The sequence below is a fragment of the Zygotorulaspora mrakii genome, chromosome 8 (genome assembly GCF_013402915.1).
Source record: "Zygotorulaspora mrakii chromosome 8, complete sequence".
NCBI lineage: Eukaryota > Fungi > Ascomycota > Saccharomycetes > Saccharomycetales > Saccharomycetaceae > Zygotorulaspora > Zygotorulaspora mrakii.
In genome coordinates, this window is record NC_050726.1 from 200325 (window position 1) to 221835 (window position 21511).

The 21511-nt window shown below is 40.2% G+C and overlaps 7 protein-coding genes and 1 pseudogene across 8 annotated transcripts; 4 read left to right on the forward strand and 4 right to left on the reverse strand.

The window, feature by feature from the left end:
* Positions 1-15: 15 nt before the first annotated feature.
* Positions 16-2637, reverse strand: KHA1 (Kha1p; the record flags this gene model as incomplete). The annotated part of the gene is made up of 1 exon (XM_037290610.1): positions 16-2637. One exon carries the CDS (start codon positions 2635-2637, stop codon positions 16-18), a length of 2622 nt encoding a protein of 873 aa, XP_037146505.1.
* Positions 2638-2889: 252 nt separating this feature from the next.
* HG535_0H01070 lies at positions 2890-4959 on the reverse strand (annotated as a pseudogene). Its single transcript has one exon. A coding segment is annotated over exon 1 (2070 nt).
* Positions 4960-5726: 767 nt separating this feature from the next.
* On the forward strand, positions 5727-9131 carry SRS2 (DNA helicase SRS2; the record flags this gene model as incomplete). Its single annotated transcript, XM_037290611.1, has 1 exon — positions 5727-9131. One exon carries the CDS (start codon positions 5727-5729, stop codon positions 9129-9131), a length of 3405 nt encoding a protein of 1134 aa, XP_037146506.1.
* Positions 9132-9273: 142 nt separating this feature from the next.
* Positions 9274-10794, reverse strand: GWT1 (glucosaminyl-phosphotidylinositol O-acyltransferase; the record flags this gene model as incomplete). Its single annotated transcript, XM_037290612.1, has 1 exon — positions 9274-10794. One exon carries the CDS (start codon positions 10792-10794, stop codon positions 9274-9276), a length of 1521 nt encoding a protein of 506 aa, XP_037146507.1.
* Positions 10795-10865: 71 nt separating this feature from the next.
* DPB11 (protein kinase activating protein DPB11) lies at positions 10866-12959 on the reverse strand (the record flags this gene model as incomplete). The annotated part of the gene is made up of 1 exon (XM_037290613.1): positions 10866-12959. One exon carries the CDS (start codon positions 12957-12959, stop codon positions 10866-10868), a length of 2094 nt encoding a protein of 697 aa, XP_037146508.1.
* A 3258-nt stretch (positions 12960-16217) lies between these two features.
* Positions 16218-19187, forward strand: SIP4 (Sip4p; the record flags this gene model as incomplete). The annotated part of the gene is made up of 1 exon (XM_037290614.1): positions 16218-19187. The coding sequence occupies one exon, from the start codon at positions 16218-16220 to the stop codon at positions 19185-19187; it is 2970 nt and encodes a 989-aa protein (XP_037146509.1).
* Positions 19188-19323: 136 nt separating this feature from the next.
* NTR2 (Ntr2p) lies at positions 19324-20202 on the forward strand (the record flags this gene model as incomplete). The annotated part of the gene is made up of 1 exon (XM_037290615.1): positions 19324-20202. The coding sequence occupies one exon, from the start codon at positions 19324-19326 to the stop codon at positions 20200-20202; it is 879 nt and encodes a 292-aa protein (XP_037146510.1).
* Positions 20203-20518: 316 nt separating this feature from the next.
* On the forward strand, positions 20519-21499 carry ARG3 (ornithine carbamoyltransferase; the record flags this gene model as incomplete). The annotated part of the gene is made up of 1 exon (XM_037290616.1): positions 20519-21499. The coding sequence occupies one exon, from the start codon at positions 20519-20521 to the stop codon at positions 21497-21499; it is 981 nt and encodes a 326-aa protein (XP_037146511.1).
* Positions 21500-21511: the final 12 nt, after the last annotated feature.

The following is a 21511-nucleotide window of genomic DNA, read 5'->3' on the forward strand; positions in this document are numbered from 1 at the left end:
CCAATAAATACAATACTAACACTGTCTGAAATAATGGGAAACTAAGACATCAAATTTCCGGTTCGCACCCTGTAAAATGAGTTCCTTTGTTTCGTTCTCAAATGGGACGTCACCAGAGAAGTATCTCTCAGCGATAATAAATGTGCTTTCTTCGAGGTCCATCAAATCCTTACGATTGAGACCGAACTCTAGAACTACATCAATAAAAGCTTTTGTGTAATATTCACTTTGAACTTTGTTTGGATTTTCAATAGGTACAACATTTACAACGGATTCGTCGAACCAATCTTGATCTGAAAGAAGTTCATAAAATTTATCAACAAATGTTAAATTGTTTTTATTGATAAAAATCATTCCCTGGGCAGAACCACAATCCTTGACGTCACGATAACAGATAAGAAGATATATGTGCAGTGCCAAAAAATCCGAAGAGCTCAAGTTTGAATAGGGCAGTAAAAGATGAAACTTCTTCTTTTTGAATCTGTCGACATTAAGTCTATCTCCTGTGTTCGAAATAAGCATTGCAAAGCTTGATTTCAAAGAAGAAGATATGACAGCAAAAAAATTAGACGACAATTCATTTAAACCCAAAATATGAGAGTGTATATGTTCAAAGTTGGAATACGGCTCATGTGTTGCAATCGGACTACCATTGAACTCGAAAGAAGCACCTTTCAGCGGAAGCAATACCAAATCTGATGCCTTCATATCCAGAGACACAATATTTGTGGCTTTTTCTCTCATTGTAGAGAAGACTACTTCGCTAGAGAATTCTGTTTGACTCAAACGCGAAAAGATGTTAAATATTTGCAGTAAAGAATCGCTATTAGCAGTATAATGGGGATCGTCATTAGAAATAGAGGAAGATTGCAAAAGATCAGCAGTCCTTTCGGTAAGTAGTCTCAAATGAATCGCTTTCAAAGGAATCTCAAGTTCAAACCCATATGGCGATTCTTCAATAACAGACAAAACTGTTTCATCTTCATCCTTGCGCGACCAAATACGAGCCAATTTCTTTATCTTGTTATGATTCGGTTTGACTGTAGAGGCTGAAAGACTTGAAGATCTACTTGCTACCTTCGCTGGTAGAGTGATAGGTTCGCTATGCACTTTCCATTTGCCGTAAGTCATATGATTCAAGAATTCCAAAGAAGACGAAACAGTTTCAACTGTGTTTGTTATATTGATCACCTGCGTAATATGAAAGTTTTTAACGTCTTGAAAAGAGCTCATGTTATTTTTGGGATAGCTTTGGGACTCATTATCTTTAAGGATATTTTCAGGCGCACTTTGCTCTACGCCTTGCTCTTCTTTATTCAAATAAGTTTGCAGATCCATTCTGTAGGACTCGGGATAAATTATCAATGTCAAAGGTGTAGTAACGAACGTGGAGACTAGAGCCATTAAAATGAACATACCAAAAATTTTTTGATCAATAATTTCTGCATTCAAACCAACAGTCAAGACGACGATTTCAACAATTCCTTTGCAGGACATGAGCACACCTACAGCAGCGGACTCTCTCCAAAATAATCCTGTCAAATGAGCGGCAACTGATCCTGATAGGATCTTACTAGATATAGCTATTCCAATACTAGCAAACACATAACCCCAGTCTCTTCCTTCATTCAGAAGTGTCAGATCCACATTAAGACCAGCTACTGCGAAATAAAGGGGGATCAAAACGATGTTCGGGATGTCTTCCATCCGTTCTGCTAATTTGATGACATAGTTATTCTCTCTCGGGACTATCAGGCCAGCTATAAAGGCTCCAAAAATTGGATGAACCCCAATTATATCAGTGAAATATGCAGAAATGAACATGATGAAAAGTATAAACATTGTAGCCATAGGTGACGGTTGTGTTCTATCCAGCTCATGTGTGCGTATTAAGATCCATCTTAGTACATATTTCAGCGGATACGAATACAATAGGAACCAGCCCATCGTACACAGTAGAATATAGACAGTGTTTATTGGATTCGATGACGCACTAGACAGTATAACGCTCAAGGCCAAAAGAATCCATCCTACTATATCATTCACAATACCTGCAGCCAAAACGATGATACCAGCACGGTCTTTTATCAAACGCAATTCGTTCAGAATACGGCACAAGACAGGAAAAGCTGTTACAGCCAAGGAAACTGCAATGAAAACCATGAAAACTGTGAATTTGATTTGCCTAGCATTAGGATCTTTGTTAGAGTATTCATGAAATAAAGGTATAGCTAGTAAACAGCCGCAGCCGAATGGTATTGCTAATGTTACCAAACCGATCGCCAGTGCCTTCTTCAAATGCCTCTTTATGAACCCCGTATCCACCTCTAAACCCAAAAAGAACATGAAAAGAATTATGCCCAAATTTGCCGTTAAATTTAACCCTGGTATTGATGAGCTTGGGAAAACGGTATCTGTAAAATTCGGGATCTGGCCCAACACCGTTGGTCCCAGTACCACACCCGCAATAACCTCTGATATAACCTTTGGCTGTCGAAGTTTGGAAAATGGAATATGAATTAGATTGCAGGTCGCCAGGATCAAGCATGCTTGAAACAGGAATAGAGTGATTGGAGATCCTGAGTTATATACAAATGGGTTATGTCCTGATATGACTCCACCTGTAGAAGAAGCCATAATATATGACTTACTACCACGTGATACTACTGGCTCTTAACTTTGATTCAATACTCGAACGCCCTTGAGTAGTGAATAATATTAATGTTCATTAGTTTTTTGCATGATTCTTTTATTTTAAGGCTGAGCGTGATATTCCTGAAATCACATATATGTCAGACATATAGCAAAAGTGGGATATATCGTATCACGTGCTCAAGGTGACAATAAAAAATACAGTTAGATTCAATAAATATGGTTACAAGCATACTGCTATATCGACAGTGATCTTGTCCTGCGTGAATGCATTTCTAAAGACAAGTCAGGACTTCCTAGTGCACGGGTCATTGGAGAGATAAAACTACTGGAAACTTTTTTTGTTGCCAAGAGTTGATATATTTCTGTATCCGCAAGTAGGTTGGTGATGAGATCTTCGATTCTCAAAAGCAGCTTCGTTACTACAAACCTCGGTTGGTCCAAGGGAAATCTCAATGGACTATAGTCGGAAAACCAGAAGGACGGATCTTCAATGATTTTCTCATCGTGAGAGAGAACATATAAATTGGCCAGCTCTGTCCATTGGTCGAAAGTTAAGGAATATTTTTTGTTCTTTTTTGCAATTGATCTGAATTTTCGAAATGCACTCAATAGCAGTTGCATCTCGTCAAGCTTAGTGTTTTTGAAAAGGCCAGCATTCGGGGCTTTGCTCTGTTCAGAGGCAAATTTTGTCTGATAAATATGTAGAATAGCCATAGGAAAATTCTGTGGATTTTCATCTTCTAGTTCAGATAGATTATAGAGTAAGGTTGAATCTGCAGCAGTACTCACGTTGCTCGCATCGAGTTTGGAACCTTCCGGTGCAGTGTCGCTTGCATGAGTTTTTGCGTGGAGGTCCTCATCATCGTTATGACTGCCATCATCAGAAGCCTCATCCTCTGCATTGTCTGAAATGTCTTCAGGTATCATCTCATCATTATTCAGAATGAATCTATCCCATGATCTACTGCCGTATAGCACAACGCTTTGTAGTCTCATCTTGAACTTCTTCGCAACTGATAAATCAATAGTTTGTGCTATATCAAGCATAAAATCACCCACAGTGGACAAAATAACACTCATCAATGGAATGGCACCGAGTGCCCAAAGCACAAAAAATGCACGACCTGCGGCAGATCTTGGCGCGTAGTCACCATATCCAATGGTCAAAAAACAGAGATACCCAAAATAAATCGCATTAAAATACGACCAATTCTCTGCGAACATGAACACCATACTGCCAAGATTCCAGAACAAGACGAATGCAAGCAAGGTACTCAACAAAGCGTGAAGCTTTTGTTTTGAACTGGCAAGTTTTCGAAATTCCTGCATTTTTTCAAATGCCTCCTGTTGAGTATAAGTAACTTCTCCATTGGCTATACGTTTGAGCTCCGCTTGTCTAAGTAATTAGACTCTGTGGAAGAATACAACGTATCCAGAAGATTCTTGAAAAATTCCCCTTGTCATGGCAATTATCAAAGCTAGTGTTATCAGGCCAACGGTAGAAAAAACCAGTATTAGTATTTTAGCTGCAACTGACGTGGGCAAGATATCCCCCAAACCAACGGTAAGAATGGAGACAACAGAGAAATACAGCGCAGTGCCAAAGGAACGGTGTAGCAATCCGGAAAACATTCCACCACCCCAAATAAGAATGATGGAAAAGGCAACGGTAAAGACCATTAGACTTCTTTCGTTTTTGATAAGATTAAACCTCGCAGGATATTTCCCGCATGCATATCCAACAAAATGAGTAGTCAAAATTATAGTACAACCAAAATAAAGTCCTGAAGTGATAGCTGCATACCAAAACCCAATAGACTTCTCATGATCACTTTCAAAATATCGTGCTGCACAGACGATCACATCTATAAGTAGCATGAAACTTGCCATAGTCCAACCCACAATACATAGACACTGTGCTTTCAAATAGCTCAATCTTTCGTTGAAATGTAGTAGTAAAGCAATGTTTGAGGCAAAACCCAGCACCAATGAGATCACGTTAAATGCGAATATTCCGGCCGGATCCTTCACATACGCTGCATCCACTTGAACCCCATTTTCGTAAATTCTTTTCTCCCTCCAACTTTCCACGACACATGCAATGGAAATCGTATTTGCTATGGGGCCCAAACACGCCGTCAGAACTGGAAAGTAGCATGACACATGAAACCATGTTACAAACATCCCTGACGCCGGATCACAATTGATAATATTCACTCTTTTGCTGTTGAAAGAGAGTGATTCTTCCAGCGCCATATCTACCACAGGACGATCCGTTTCTTGAGCACTAGCTTTTGGGCTCATCGCACCATTGTCTTTTAGAGTCCGACTGCAACTCTTCCTCTCTATACCTTCAAAAAAGGAAGACTGTACCTTCACAAAGGGAAGACTGCACTTCAATAGGATACAATGAGTGCGTTGATAAAAGACCACTAATCCTAACACCTGGAAAAAACACTTCAATTTGCTTTAATCGCAATGTAAATAATGTCTAGCAAATTGCTAAGATCATTGATTATTTTACCTTTCAAAAGCCATTAAGTACTGCACGTGACATGATAGCAAGTGTAATAGGCTTGCATAACAGTTCTTTGTTTGTGTAATTCATTTGGCTCCCCTTAAGAGTTTGGAAGCGTCCTAATGTGTTGCAATATGCCTATAAGCTCTTGAGTTCTGCAGTCTTGTTGGGCGGCTTATTATCAATATTATGAGAACATATAATGAACTTGAGAAGATAAACATTCAATTACTGTAGATATTAGGGGGGAAAATCTACATTTCACTTTGATAACGCTAAGTCATAGAGATAAAAGAAAGTTGTATGCTCTAATGACATTCAAATCCCTCTATGTTAATTATTATTTGTCTTTTATAAGTAATTATTTGATATATATTTTGGTTTTGATGCAGGGCGCTCGAAATAAGAAAAAGTCCATTGATTAAGCATAAATACTCAATTTTGAAGCGTTAAGTGCCGTACCTCGAGGCTGACTCTAAAGCAGGAGACCAAGTCCAGCTCTCGCACTTAATCAGCTTTTGGGAGCTTTCAAGTAATTTTTTATTAACTGGGGATGGTGCCCGCTAGGGATGCCTTGCTGCATGACATGCAAGCATCGCTTAACGAACAGCAAAAGGCTGCCGTTGAATTTGATCGCTCAAGCGCATTGCAGGTCATTGCGGGTCCTGGGACTGGTAAAACGAAAGTACTGACTTCTAGGGTTGCCTATCTGTTGTTGAAGGAGAAAATAAACCCTCAAGACATCATTGTGACAACATTTACGAATAAAGCAGCTAAGGAAATGATCGACAGATTGGTAGAACTGCTTTTGGCCACAAATATAAGGGTTTCGGATATATTGATTGGTACATTTCATAGCATCTGTCTGAAGATACTTTCACGATTTGGTCATAAAATTGGACTCCGAAAGGACTGGAGAATTATAGACGAAAGCGAAGTCAATAAAATCATGGATGAGATGATAGAGAAGATGCCTGATCAAATAAGAGATTATGCCCACGCAATTAGTCGCAAGGTTAATTTCTGTACTTTGAAACAGGGCTCCGACCAATGGGTCGTCAATCCTCGATTGGTAAAGAGGGAGATTTCAAGATTGAAGACGTTTGCCATCATCCCAGAGGAATACACCAAGGACTCTGATCATGATCCTGCTTTAGCATACTTCTACGAGAGATACCAAGGCGAGTTAAATAAGGTAAACGCTCTGGATTTTGATGATTTATTGATGTATACATTTCGGCTTTTGACGAGAGAGCGATGTTTACCATATATTAAACATGTATTTGTTGATGAATTTCAAGATACAAATGGAATTCAGATGGACCTCATGTTTTTATTTGCAAGGGGTAATCATCACACTTCAAGAGGTATCACAGTAGTTGGTGATCCCGACCAAAGTATTTACGCGTTTAGACACGCATTGGCTAACAATTTTGAAGCAATGGTTAATAAGTGTCCTCTACCGACCTCAAGAGTTGTATTAATTGAGAATTATCGGTCCTCACAAAAGATTTTAAACACAAGTGAAATGCTAATTAGGCAGCAAGTTAAAGGACGTCCGGATAGGTTGCCTCTGAAAGCGCAGTTTGATTCCGATTTTCCACCAGTATATACAGTTTTTCCAGAATCATTCTTAGAAGCACCTTCTCTGATAAGAGAGCTACTTTATTTGAAATCGTTGCCAGGCCTCTTTAGTTTTAATGATTTTGCGATCTTGGTAAGGCAAAGACGTCAAATGAAGGCTATGGAAAATGCATTGATAGAACATCAAGTGCCATATAAGATAATACGAGGACATGGTTTTTGGGAGTTGAAAGAAGCAGTTGCCATGATCAATCTTTTAAAATGTTTGAACTCAAACAATGAAATAAATGCAATTATTGCAGCACTTCAATACCCACCCAGAGGCTTAGGACAAACTTCAGCTGAAAGGATCAAATCAGAGCTGGAAAAAAAATCTGCTGATGCGTTTGATACATTAAAAGAAATTGCTAATAAGAAGATTAAGGTTACGATGCCTGAAAAAGCGCGAGCTGTCATTAAGGAATTTATTGCAATGATTGACACATGTGGCACACTCTGTGAAGGGCCCTTAACCACTGCGCTTGACGATATATTTGAAAAACTTTATGCAATGTCAGGGATGAAGTACGAATATCTATATGTTGACGGTAAGAAGAAATCTGAAGTTGGAAAAAATCCGGAACCTGATTTCTCAAATACAAGACATAAGAACATAATGATATTGAAAAACTACTTTCTAGGATCGAACTTAACTGCAGGTGAGACCTCGAAAGATGCTAACAAGACAGACACACATTCAAAACGCGCCAATGCTAACATGATAAAGGTCCATATCCGTAATTTTTTTTTATCCCTTGCCATGTACACTTCTTCAGCAATGACACCGGATGGAGATCAAAAAAGTGATAGTCAAAAGGAAAATGGATTCGTGACTATGTCTACCATTCATGGGGCAAAGGGGCTTGAATGGCCAGTCGTTTTTATACCCGGCTGCGAGGAAGGTGTAATCCCATCAATATTTGGCGAGGAGAAGGATGAGGAATCCAACGACAGTAGTGACGATGAATTTATTAGAGGCATTCATGAAAACAAAATCAACGAAAACGATTCTCGAGATATCAGTGGCAAAGACAACATTTCTAACAAAAAATCGATTACTGAAAGTCCCAAAAAGAAATCTTGGATGCCCTCTATTGGGGATACCCTGAATGAAGAAAGGAGAATGTTTTTCGTTGCTCAAACAAGAGCGAAGCATCTTCTATATCTATCCGCTGTTGATAGTACGAGAGGCAGAGGCAGCTCTCCTAGTAGATTTTTGACCAGTGAAATTTTGCATACTATGGTTGATGAACAACGTTTGTTTGATAATATTGACAATATAAAAAGGCTTTACAGTATGTTAGGCAAGAAAATCCCGAAAAGTACCAGCACATTTTCAATAGAACAGGTAATTAGAGATTATTCCCAGTTCGTAGAAAAAAGAAGGGAAAGACTCATATGGAATGGATCTTTTGTGAATAACATGTACCAGTTTGATATCAATCAAAATATTAATATTCCTTGCACCAATGAGTTCTCAACTGCCGCGATTCAACTTCAAAAAGAGAACAACAGAAAATCTCCTGAGAGGAAATGCATACGACCTGGGAATATTTCATCGCCAAGCCGACGGACTGGCATGCTGGATAAAGACAGGTCTACGTCTTCTTTTATTAATGGCTTGCCTATTAAAACGGCAACATTTGCACCGGATTATAAGCCAGGCAGAAAGACCTTATCGACACCACTGAACTTGAAAAAATCTTTTGCACCTAAAATCGGGGATCCGCAGAAATTGGAAGCGAGTAATGGTATCATGCGAGACTTAAATTCCTCAGAGATACAAATTAACGGTAGTCAAAAGACTGACTCTAGCACCCAGTGCAAAGACGTAACTTACGGCAATGTGCAACCCTGTCCTGGACAAGTCATAAAGAGAGAGGACGGACAAGTTGCGGCCAAATGCTTTTCGAACGTCCGCAGACCTCATGGAAGTAATAGAAAAGTGATTGCCGCACGAATAGATATTGCACCGCCTAATGATGGCCTCAACGTAAAGGCAGAGGATATCTCACCGAATACATCTGAAAATACCGCCAACGATCACATGGGTACAACTGCTGGAGAGATATTGCATGACCCAGACGAAATAATAATTGATGATAGACCTATCATTTCAAATGCCAAAACCTTGGCGGATGCTGCCAAGAGAACAAAGAGAAAAAGCAAGCCTTCCTTATTTTCGAGCCAGGCGCCCCCAAAAATATTGCAAACCCTTGATGACAATGGAATAAAATCGGAATCAACATTAAATAATTTGGACATTTTTTCTCGTTTATCCAGAGCCAGGAAGAAAAGCAAATTGAATGATTCTGAAATCATCATAATTGATTAATACAGCCCACACTATAAGCGTGATAAAAACTTATCATGTAAATGGTATTGTGATTGATGAGCTGTTCAGAATGCCCATATGAATTTATAAAGTGATAGAAACAAAATTTGGTAAAACTAAATTTATATAAGATTAGCTTGCGTTACAGTTTAATGAATATACCTTTCTGGTAAAGGCACAACGAAACAATTGCCAAGAATGCAGCGTATGCGAGTAAAGCTATGACGGATTGTTTTTTTGAGGCATCTATTGTTGAAAAACACATGTTAATGAGACCCGTTGAGACATTAGCAAGCAAGAACATGATCAACCCATTACTGTTGAATGCTTCTAGAGTCAATGGCACTTTGTAGCCCTTTATATTCGTCCCAAAGGTAGCATCGATAAGCGAGTAAATGAATAGAAACCCTAAATTGTACGCACAAACCCAGATAACGTAAGGTAAGTTTGCAAATCTTCTGGAAACATCGTATGGATGGAATGAGAACACGATTTGAGCTAGAACAGTGACAAAAATGGTCCAGATTAGTAGTCCGATGGACGGCGAGACTGTTGTAATTCTATCCCAAAAGCTAGCAAATACCTTTCGTTTTTTTATGTATACCATTTGAATAGATGCTTTGTACAAATTGTTCTTCGTAGGCACATTTCCTAAGCAATAAAAGCCGGTACTTTGTCCAATTAGGAAGATCGAGCAATACCCCAGGAAGGAGGCAATACCTTCTCTATTTGAACTGAAAAAAGTATTACGAGGTGCCATTATTAAAAACTTTAGAGCCTTTTCGTTACAGACCAAAATAGTTTCATAAAGCAGTGAAATAACAAGAGCGATCAAACATCTGGGAACTCTTTCTGCTATTGGGTCCAAAAACACTAGTACCGGAGGTAAAAAAGCTAAAGTAATGAAAAAATTCCAATGAACGCCATATTCGGTTACATGCTCTTGATACTCTAGATTTTTGACAAAATATAGCCTTAACAAGCCAATCAGTAGCAATGTTCCACCCGCCCTCAAAGCGTCAAATGATCTCTTTTTCAGGCTTGGTTTAGACTTAGGAAATAGTTTGTGCTTGAGAATAACCCTCGAAGAAACTATACCGTTGCTGAACACAAATGATCCAACCCCAAGATCCATCATTGAAGTTCCCCAAGTTTCCACCTTTGCAAACCTACGAGGAAAAACCCGAAAATCGACAGCCAAAATTGCCAAAACTGTCACGATTAACATCCCACCACGATATGCAGTTATGAATGGCCTCTTAACCAGTTGAAATCTTTCATCCTGAGTGTACTTCTTCGTTAGATTATGCACTTTTCTTGAATGTGACGATTTGGATTTTGTGATTAAAAATGCCATCACTGTTGGGAAAATGATCAATGAGTACAGTAGTGTCACATTATCAGAATAAATTGTTATAGACAGTAATAAGCAAATCCAATTCAATGCAAAATCAACTAGCAAAGGGACATCATTTCCAATTGATAAAAGGTGCCAACAAAAATATGAAACTAGAGCAATTGAAGTTACTAAATTTATCTCCGAAATTGTTCCACCACTTAAATCTGCAACAAAGTTCTCCTTGCGCTCCTTCAGAGTTGACATTAGGAGAAAGGTTGATTGCGTCTTGTCGTGTCTTTCATGCTTTTTTTTACGCCAACTCATTATAAGGTAAATACGATCTTGAGTGACGCGAATTTACGATACATCCATGAAAAAAAAAACATAAATAAATGCTAAATACCTATATCTTTAATATGCTTTTTGGTAAGTTTGCGTACAGCTTTACCCGTAGGAATATCTCCTGTAGTACCGTAAGTAACCTGAGTGAAGCTTGCTGAATCTATAGGTGGTTGATCATTGGCTAATTCCATGGACTTGTTCGGAGCCTCATGAACTCTATCGGACATTATATTTCCCCAACTAGACGGCCGGGAATTTGATTTACTTTCAAATGACACAACATTTGAGTGTACTTTCTTTATGGGAGTGCTTGATAATGGTTGCGAAGGTAAATCCGGTTCGAGATTAGTTCTTTTTCTTGATTCTGATTGCACCGATTCTGATTCCTTTATTTTCTCCAGAAACTCTAACCTGGCTTCCTTAATATGTGGACTAGATCCTGTAGCTGCTGTATTAAAGGGGATTTCCTTTTTGTGACCAATGCTAACTTTTGGACTTAACTCGATCATAAAATTATCTTTTATACCTCTTGGACAGATGATGCACCAGTTGATGTTATTCAAATAAACGTGGTCTCTTTTATTTTCTGACAAATAAGATGATTTTTTGAAGATATCAAAAAGAAATGAAGGAGTGACTCCTGGAATGGAATGGGATTGTTTAATGAATTCAATTTTACGCTTCATAGAATTTCGAAGTATTTGATTTTTTGAATTGGTCTCTTGCAATGCGAAGAGATCTCCATAGCAATTGCGCCAAAGAGCATGGGTCTTCGGTATGCTAGACAAAGCTGACAAGTTAATAATTAAGAGATCTGCTGAGCTATTCAAATACTCTGTTAATTCAATACCCATCGGTTTCATTATTTGTAAAATTTTTGATAAATGTAGTAATTCCACTCCATGGAAACCAGTAATGGCAACTTTTAAAGCCTGATTAGCCGTATGCACTAAATACTTGGATGGCTTTAATTGCACATCGTTCGTAATTAGAAATGGCCTTGACCAAGTATCTGGTGGCGAAATTATTTTTTTATAATGCAGACATCTTTCGATGAAAAATTCTGTAATAATGACGGCACTCGCACAATCATTCAGTTCGCAATCATTCAGTTCGCACTCATTCAGTGGAGCATTGCTGGGTATGATATGATAAGTGGTGGGGGATTCTGACACTATTCCCCCATTCTGTTCGATGACTCTTTGAAGGATATCGCGATGATTAGTTTCAAATATGTTCGAAATTTCAAAAGAGCAGTTCTCAAACACTGAATTTTCAAGAGACACCTCTTTGAGAGCTTTACCACGTGAATTCAAAGGAGCCACTTCCTTGGCTTTGGGATGATCTACAGCCATGACTTTTTCCCAGATTTTATCGCCCTGTGATTTGAATCTTGTAAGTGGATTACCGGTAATAGCCGCCGTGGCGCTAGCACCATTCGCTGAAACACCAATAGCCACTTCCGATACCGGTACTACTGAAGACAGTTGATCCCAGCAATCGCATGAATCTATACCAATTTTTTCAAATGGCGTATGTTCCGGAATATTGGTTACTAAATAGTAAGGATCGTATTCCAGAGTAGCATTCCTTCGGTGACAATCCAGTAACCACTTATAATGTACAATGGGAAGACCCTGCTCCAATGCAGCTTGGACCCGAGTACCCTCAAGCGAACTAGAGACGAAAACAACATCGCCACGTTGAAATGTCTTGGTATCCTTGACAAAATGCGTTGTGTAGCACTTGTAGCAACTACCCAGCTGACAGATTCTTTCAAGCTCTTGGATGTACTGTGCTGATTTATCGTGAATTCTACCGATGAAGATTAGAAAATCTGTCAGTGGTTTATTTGAATATCTTTCTCTCAGCAATTTCAGACAATCTCCAATATCATCTCCTGCGAGCCACCTTCTATACAGAACATCGATTGCATCAGGATCTATGAACAAAATGTCGTGACGATTTCGCACGGAGAATTTGTACTTGTTTGTGCTCTTTGATCCACATATGAGCACATTAACTTGTCGCGTGAGGTCCTTTGAGTAGTTACCTCCTAGCTTGAAAATTTTTTTGGAAATTGATCTTGATACAGACTCACTCTCAATTCCAGTTGGGCAGAATGTAATGTCATGAAAAGGCTTCATGACCCTGCCGGCCCTGCATATAAATTGGTATATTACCCGATGCTTTTCTACAAGAATGACTTGTTTATGTATACATGACAATTGATATTTCGAGCTTGTCGTTTGATGTGATACATGCTCATATCTCTGAACTAGACCAAGGCCAGGTTCTACAAAATAGATATGCTAGATTTCCGTCATAGCTGCCAGGCATTAGCTCGGTATCATCATCGCTTTCTGCTCTTTCTTCTCCATTTTTTCACTGTTGAGCTCACCAAGTCAAGCAAAGCGTATACATGTATATCCAAACATACCATACACCAAGCTGGTGGGTGCGTTACAGAGCGCGACGCAAAATGAAGGCTGTGATAAAGCAGCAACCTACCATACGTGGTGAATACTTGATCTTTTAAGAGTGCAATGGCCTCGAAACAGGCATAGAGTATGAATCGAATACTTTTCTATTCTTCCAGAACATTGTAGGGCATTCTAGAATATTCTGGAACATTCTGGAGCATTCTGGAGCATTTCCAAGTATTTCCAGAGCATTCCAGAAGTTTCTAAAAGCTCTTTATCTGTAATGGCCCTCGTTCTCCGTTTGTGTTGCGTATGTACGCGACGAATAAATTAGCCGCCGAGGTCAATTTTGGAGACGTACCGAGCGATACTAAGAATTGGAAAGTAATGGTTGAAGTAGCCTGCAAGGACAGAAAGGTGCTATGTGCTGCCGATATGGGTAAGAAGTGCTCAAGACACGTTCACCGAAGCACGCAGTAGTGAATATGTAGAACTAAGTATCGATGGACAAGTGGACTCTTCGTGAACTCACTTTTCTGAGACTTGATAATCTTGAGTACCCCATTTGTTGCGACTTAGGTGGTCGTCTATAGAATGGACAATGGGATTGTATGATCGGACCTGCTTGCAAATGGGCAGCGGTTGTTTATGGATGTTGAAGGATCTCTAACGGTCATCCTCGTGTCCCGCAACGGAGAGCACCGTGTTTGCCGGATGAGTATGGTCTCGTCCAGATGTTTCTTTAAGCAAGTACTTTCGAATAAAATTGGTAACTTGAATCATCCTTAAGTTGAATTCCTCATCGTCCACAGTTCTGTAAAGCTCTTCGTGTTTCGCGGGAAAATTGTGCATACCGGCTGCAGGATACAACGGCTTAGCTTCGATTTGTGACACAGATGTGATAGCAGCAGTAGCTGCCGTTAATAGCATCTAGATCAATGTTGTTTCCGTCAGAGAACAATTTTCTGGGGTCATAGAGATGAAGAGTCGACTTTTTTGTCCGATTTAGGGATATCTTCCTTAGATACTGCAAGGCTGCTGTTGTTGAAATGTCCTCCCAGGTAGCATAAAGGCACCCCTTGAGGGGAATTGTTATATTCATCTTTTTGAAGTTTCTGTGCACGTAAATTACCGCACTCGGCAGAGCACTCCAGAATGCTGTCGGCTTTAGAAGCAGACGCTAATTCTCTTGAATCCTCGCAAGGTTGAAATCTTGGCCACTTTCCTGTGCCGCAGCAAGCCAGTACTTGTGAGTTTTGTAATTGTCCAGGAATACTCTGGCTTGTTTCCATGTAGAGTTCCAACTGGTGGCGGACTAATACGGAATCAGAGGTAAATCATTTTCTTTTGGATGGGAATGGACACTGCAGAATATCTCATTATTTTTGCCAGTTTTCGAACCTTCTTGGGAGCACAGAAAAAAGTGAATTTTCGTACAAGCCATCGATGATCTTCTGAAGCTGAAGGTTCAGCACACGGCGCACACAGCGTATAAAGCGAACCCTGATTAGCAATTGATGGCTTGGTGGATCCATTCCATGGAAGTGGTCACGTGTCAAACAGACATGAAAGTTCTCTATTTCTGAGCATTACCCACAGTGGTGGAACCAAGCTTACCGACAAGGCCATAAGCCCCCATAATGGAAATGAACACATCGCCTATATTCCTATCTGTATGCTACGTGCGTACGAGACTGGCAAACGGTGACTCTCAAACATCACGTACTCTACGTCTAACGGATTGAACGCTTGTAGCATGAGGCGGATCGGCGACGCGTCATCTGCAGACGCGTAAAACCCCCGCCGATTGTACAATTTGTGATCACCGCAGGCCCAGCAGATTTCATCATCAAGATCAAACAGCAGGTGTCTTTTCACTTCTGCGGAATCCGCAGACCGCACTAGAATTATCGATAGGGCCGAAGGTCCGCACATGAACCCTCCTAGTCTTACTTCAGAGATCCTCTCAGAAGCAGCTCGAACGCTGCGACCCTGGTTGGATAATCTAAGTGCCTTACAGTTACGGCCTGCAGATCATTGTGTACGTCGTCGTATCTATAAGAGTCCTGAGTCCTGACGTTGCACCTGATAGGTATCAGAGGTCCCCCATCCTCACTAAGCAAGTACACGTCACGATCCCACACTCACGGCGTTACCCGCCTACACGTGATCATCACAGGCCCTCCTCACGATGCACGGCGCGCTCGTGAGAGTCCTCGAGACTCGTCATTCGTCCCAGTGCTGGAGAGCTCCCTCCGGAAGATAGAGTACACCGCATTTTGCACGGCAAGCAGCAGCACTCGCGACTCCCAAACGTACTGCCATAGTGTGGGACCTGCTTTTACCCAGCCACACAGCAGATCATGCCGGTCGCGTGGCACGAGTTCTCTCCCACAGGGCAAGCGGCGCGATTCTCGCCGTACGGAGCGACACGTTCTTGAGCACTGAGTTTCAGATATGGTGACATCACACGCTTGTTTTCGTCGGCAAAGGACCCCATCTGGTTGGAGGGCCAAGCAACGTCGCCGACTTTGCTGACTCCGTTTCGGACCTACGGAACTCGAGACCCCGATTGTTTTATGGTTTTAATCGGAGCTCGCCGACTGTTCGCCGATTCACCGTGTGTCCGGCTACTGTCCGGACGACCCGCTGCCCCCGTAACGCGCTACGCGCAACTGAGCTCCGACGACCCCGCAAACATTTCGTCAAACGGCATGATACTGCAGCCCCGCATTTTAACAGCTTGCAGAATGCTCAACTCCATTCATCCGTTGGTCCGGCTCTGCAAACCCTCGCGAGAAGAAGCAAAAGAAGGGAGCAAGGAAGGCGGATAAGCTACTTACAGTCATCAAAGTAGCGAAATTAAGCGCCCATCTCTAATCAGGAGGTATAAACCCTGAGATTGGTTTAAAAGAGATAAGGTATGGCGAGGGTGAGACAAGAGAACTTAAATGTTGCACAACCTAGTTTGGGGGATATGCCATGACGAACGAGGCAGATAAATTAAGCGAGTCGCGGCAAACGGGCGGTGAAATGGAGGCAGATGAAATGGAAGCAGGTGAAATGGAGGCAGGTGGGATCGGTAGTGGCAGTGGCAGTGGTGGTGGTACCGCCAAGAGGAAATATGGCAGCAGCAAGGGCGGCGAAGATTCCAAGTTGCTGGTCACAAAGGATAAGAAAGTGCGGCACTCGCAGGCATGCGACAGATGCAGGTTGAAAAAAATCAAGTGCGACGGGCTGAAACCGACCTGTTCCAACTGTTTGAAGGTGAACTACAAGTGTTGTACAAGTGACCGGTTGAGAAGGCGCGGGTTTCCGCGGGGCTACACGGAGATGCTGGAAAAAGAGGTGGTTCGATTGCAGAAGCTGGTGAGTGGTGGCGCAGGTGTAGAAGAGGTTGCTGACGGCGGCGCAGAGGCAGGTGGCGCAATCGCGAGCACGAAACCTGCCGAGTCCGGCAGAGGTCCTCAGCTGCCTTTCATCAACGACACCTTTCATCGCTATAACAACTACCGCTGCGGGGAGAGTTTTCTCGGTCATTGTACTTGGGATGTTCTGCTGAAGCACCATGTGGGGGATAATAATAACTTTGTTGACGAAAGCTGGCTAGACGAGTGCAATCTTTTCATGATTGTGAATGCCCTACACATAGATCACCAAAATTCGTTCCTCCCAAAATTTTTAATATTCAAATACAAACGCGATTTCAAGAAGTTGGGAAAGCTTATTACAAAGGCGATAGTCCATTTCAACAAGTTCCAAAATTCTCTAGTACCGTTATTGCAGCCTTTTGAGCACTGGAAGAATCAGTTTAATAAAATTCTAAATTCAAGCTCACAACATCAACATCCAGATCCTTTGTTTTTGCTTGCGTTGATTTACATCATTCAGCTGTATTGGTCGTGTTTTGATGATTGTAAACTGTTTCAATTGACAAAAATAATCTGCTCTTCGGGCAAATCGACCCTAGATCAATTACAGTTACTTTTATTATCTTGTTTTTATTTTATGGGCGGTTTGACAAGTAATAAACCAAACAGCATTCATAAAATTTGGTCAACAGAGCTCTTGCATCTCTCATTTGCTAAAGTTATTGATTTAGGTCTTTTTATCAATTCAAATCGTTTGGTGCCCGTGAATAGTAGCAAAGAGGTGAATGGGATCATCGGTAGTGACCATGAGAAAAGACTAATTTCGTTTTGGTCTTTCCAATTTTTGGATTCCTTATCGTCGTTATTTCAAGGAACACCAAAAATAAATTTTCTAAATGACGAGTTTCATCCACAGTCGATAAAATCGTTGCATACATCAATTGGAAATTCTTTTTTGAAACCATTTTCATTAATTTCAGATTTAATTGTGAATTCGCTAGATGGATGTAATCTACTGCATGTTTTATCAAATAGTAGTAGTGGGAGATCACAGTTAATTTATGCGACGGAATGTTTTAGAAAAACTTTAAAAAAATTGAAACTTTACCATCATTTACAAGATCATGAAAATGAATTTGATAATGAATTTTTACCAATTTCACTCAGCTTAACAAAACCTGATGTTGTGGAAATACAGTTGACCTTATTTTATTTATTGGTTTCTTTTATTATCGCAAATGGTACTACAGAAGAAAATGAACAGCCCACAAACTTGGAAGATATTGCACACGAAATTTTATCACTTTATTACCTTCTAATGATTGATGAATCCCATTTAGGTCAGCCTTCTCAACTTTGTATTTTACACATTTTTCCCTGTAATAATAATGAACTAATCTTAAATTGTATCGAAGTATTGAATAATTGGGTAAAATCACCACAAAATCAAACGAATCAAATGGATAATCAACATAACTGGAAATCGAGTAAGTATAAAGCTCTTTTGACCCAGTGGTGCCGTTTATATTATTATGATGATCCGAGTAATCCGGTTTTACAACAAACAATCTCGCATTATAAGATTGATCTCGAAAAGAGTGATGATTTACCACCAACCGTGACAGACTGGAATATGGTTGATTATTTAAATAGAGTTGTTCAATTCAACAGTTTGAATGATTTAAACAAAAGATCAAACTTAATTCGCTCGAACTCAAATGCGGTTATGGATACGAATCCATTCGATATGTTTTCACATTCGAATTCATTGAAACACATGTTTGAAATACCACAAGATAACAATATAATTGATATTTCTGCATTCAAATCTCAAATTCTTCTGCCTAATCAGGAATCTGATGATGATGGTTATGCAGAAGACGATGACGAAGACGATGAAGATATCGAATGTAAAAACAATTATGATGGTGGTGATGATGAAGGCACAAAACCTTTGGAAATTCCTTTCAGAACGAAAAGAGCTGGATCATTATTCCAAGATAAACATAACCTACCACCTTCGTATCGTAATGATTGTAGACCTATAAATTCCAAGGAAACCCCTGATTCAACGCAGTCTTCTTCTCATGGCAAACGCAGGACGTTAGATCATATTATTCTTGGAAACAAGAGTTTTGTCTCACAAAATGAAGAGGCACCACCTGCAAAAATACAACATTTGAACAATGATAAACCCTTCTCACATTCTTACAATGACTATTCGCTGATTCAGCCCACCAAAAAAATGATAACGACGGGTAGTTGTGAAAGTGGTACAGGCGCTGGCAGCTGCGGTAGTGCAGGGGGTTGTGGTTCCACAGCTATCAACTCCGAAGGAATAATACTGCCGTCGCCCCCTCCACCAAACAATGATCCATTGATGTTTAACAAAGGTCCTATTGGACATTTGTATGCAGAAAACTCAAAAAACACGCCACAAATTGTAGAAACCCCAAGGGCGTTCGTTGATATGCTCTTACTAAGATCACCTAGTCATTCCAGGGATCTTGCAAAAAGTTCATCCAACAAACAAGAAGTAACGAGCTGCAGCAAATACTCCAAAGACAGTAGTTATTTATAATAATTTATTTAGTAGCTTGAAAAAAATAATGTTTTTTCATTCGCATATCTAGATAGCCGCTGTCCAGAAAATGGGGAAGTGAAGACTTCAAACAGAAAGAAATAATTGAAGGAAACAGGATTAAGCAACGTCAACGATGGTTGCTCGCAAACGTAATAAAATAGTCCTACCCCCCACAAGTACTGGAAATGAAAACAGGAGTAATGTCAACAAGCTGAACAAGGTCAAAATCAGTTTGTTGGAAGAGGAGGATGAAGATATATCGCCTATCGCTCTAGTGAAAAAGAAGAACAGTAAGTCAGTGGTAATCAAAAAGAATCAACATGAGGATACTTGTAGCAGTACACCTGATTACAAAGGTCTCTTCAAAAGCAATTCCAAAATGAAAATATTGAACTTGGATGACATGACCGATGATGACGACGATGACGATGAAAATACAACTGGCACCTCAATAATTCCCTCTAAAACTGAGATAGAAGCATTAAAACGAGGCAAAGAGAGGGCCAATAGACCTGCGGATCGCAAGTGGGCAATTCGAGAAAAGGACTACGTCTCGCTGCTGGATACAGAGGATAAACTAGATATTATAGACACCATCAAGAAACACGGTGGTACCGGCAAAGAAAGCGAAGTATGGGTCGATAGGGAGGTCCCCAATGAAGCAGAAGAGGAAAAGCTGGTTTTGGGCGAGAAGGCTTCCCTGCTTCATGAACAACAGAAGAAAAAGATGATAGAAGACGCACTCAATGAACAACAGACCGATGCCACAAAAGAGTGGGAATCACAGTTACTCATGAAAGGCTCCGGAAGCAACACTGCCAAGATTCGAGATGAGCCATCCTTGCCTAAACTGTACTCCTTTGAGCAGGAAGACATACGCGACGAACTAGCGGTAAGATTGAACACGATACAGAAGCAGAAGAAGCAACTTCTGGTCCAGCTTGATATACTGAAACGAGAAAGAGTATCGCTAAATGACAAGAAGAACTTGGTACTAAATAAATTGGTATGACTCAATCGTGCACTAGCTCCTAAAATGCTCTTTTAAACTTGAATGACCGTACTGCTGACTCATTGAGAGCGAAATGCAACATGCCATGTATAACGTAAGAAATGTGCGAAAAAAAAAAAAAAAATTTACTGCATGAAAAGCGGCAAAGCTTCATATAAAGCATTCGGCGTTCTTTGAAGTATTTTCCTGGATATGTCCTTTAAGTACAGTTCACAACGAGACCAGTGAGTGTTTTCGATTGAATCAACTTCTTTTGTGACTTAGTTGAATTGTTTCGTTGTTGAAATATCCTGATAGAAAATAAAGAGTATTGAAGATGAGCACAATTCGTCATTTAGTGTCAATTAAAGATTTAACTAACGAAGAGTTTGAAATTTTAGTTGAAAGAGCAGAGTATTTCAAGAAAATATTCAAGAGCAATGACAGTAATGAATTTCAAAAGAACCATTTGAAGCTATTGGGTAGAACGATTGCCTTAATTTTCACCAAGAGATCTACCAGAACCAGAATTTCTACAGAAGGAGCAGCTACATTTTTTGGTGCTCAACCAATGTTTTTGGGTAGAGAGGACATTCAATTAGGGGTCAACGAGTCTCTCTATGATAGTGCTAAAGTCATTTCATCCATGGTATCATGCATTTTCGCTCGAGTAAATGTGCATGACGACATTTTACAGCTGTGTAAATATTCAAGTGTTCCCATTATCAATTCATTATGTGATACGTATCATCCTTTGCAAGCAATTTGTGACATGCTGACAATAAAGGAGCACTTAGATTATACTAAGAATAAATTGAAACTGGCCTGGGTTGGTGATTCAAACAACGTTATCAACGATATGGCGATCGCATGTTTGAAGCTGGGCATCGACACGGCAATCGCTACACCACCTGGAGTTGAAATGGATGATGGCATCATTACAGCTGGGCAGGAAATATGTGCTGCAAACGGCTCAAAACTCTTGGTGACTCATGATTCTGTTGAAGCTTGCACTGGTGCTAATATTCTGGTAACAGATACTTTTGTATCGATGGGTGAAGAATATGCTAAAGAAGCAAAACTAAAACAATTCAAAGGTTTCCAGATCGACGAAAATCTTGCAAAGCATGCAGATCCAAACTATAAATTTATGCACTGTCTACCAAGGCATCAGGAAGAAGTAAGCAATGAGGTCTTCTATGGTGAGCACTCTATTGTTTTTGACGAAGCTGAAAACAGATTATATGCAGCTATGGCAGTTATTGACATCTTTGTAAATGAAAATGGAAAATTTGAACATGTCAAAAAGCAAGCATAATAATTAAGAAAG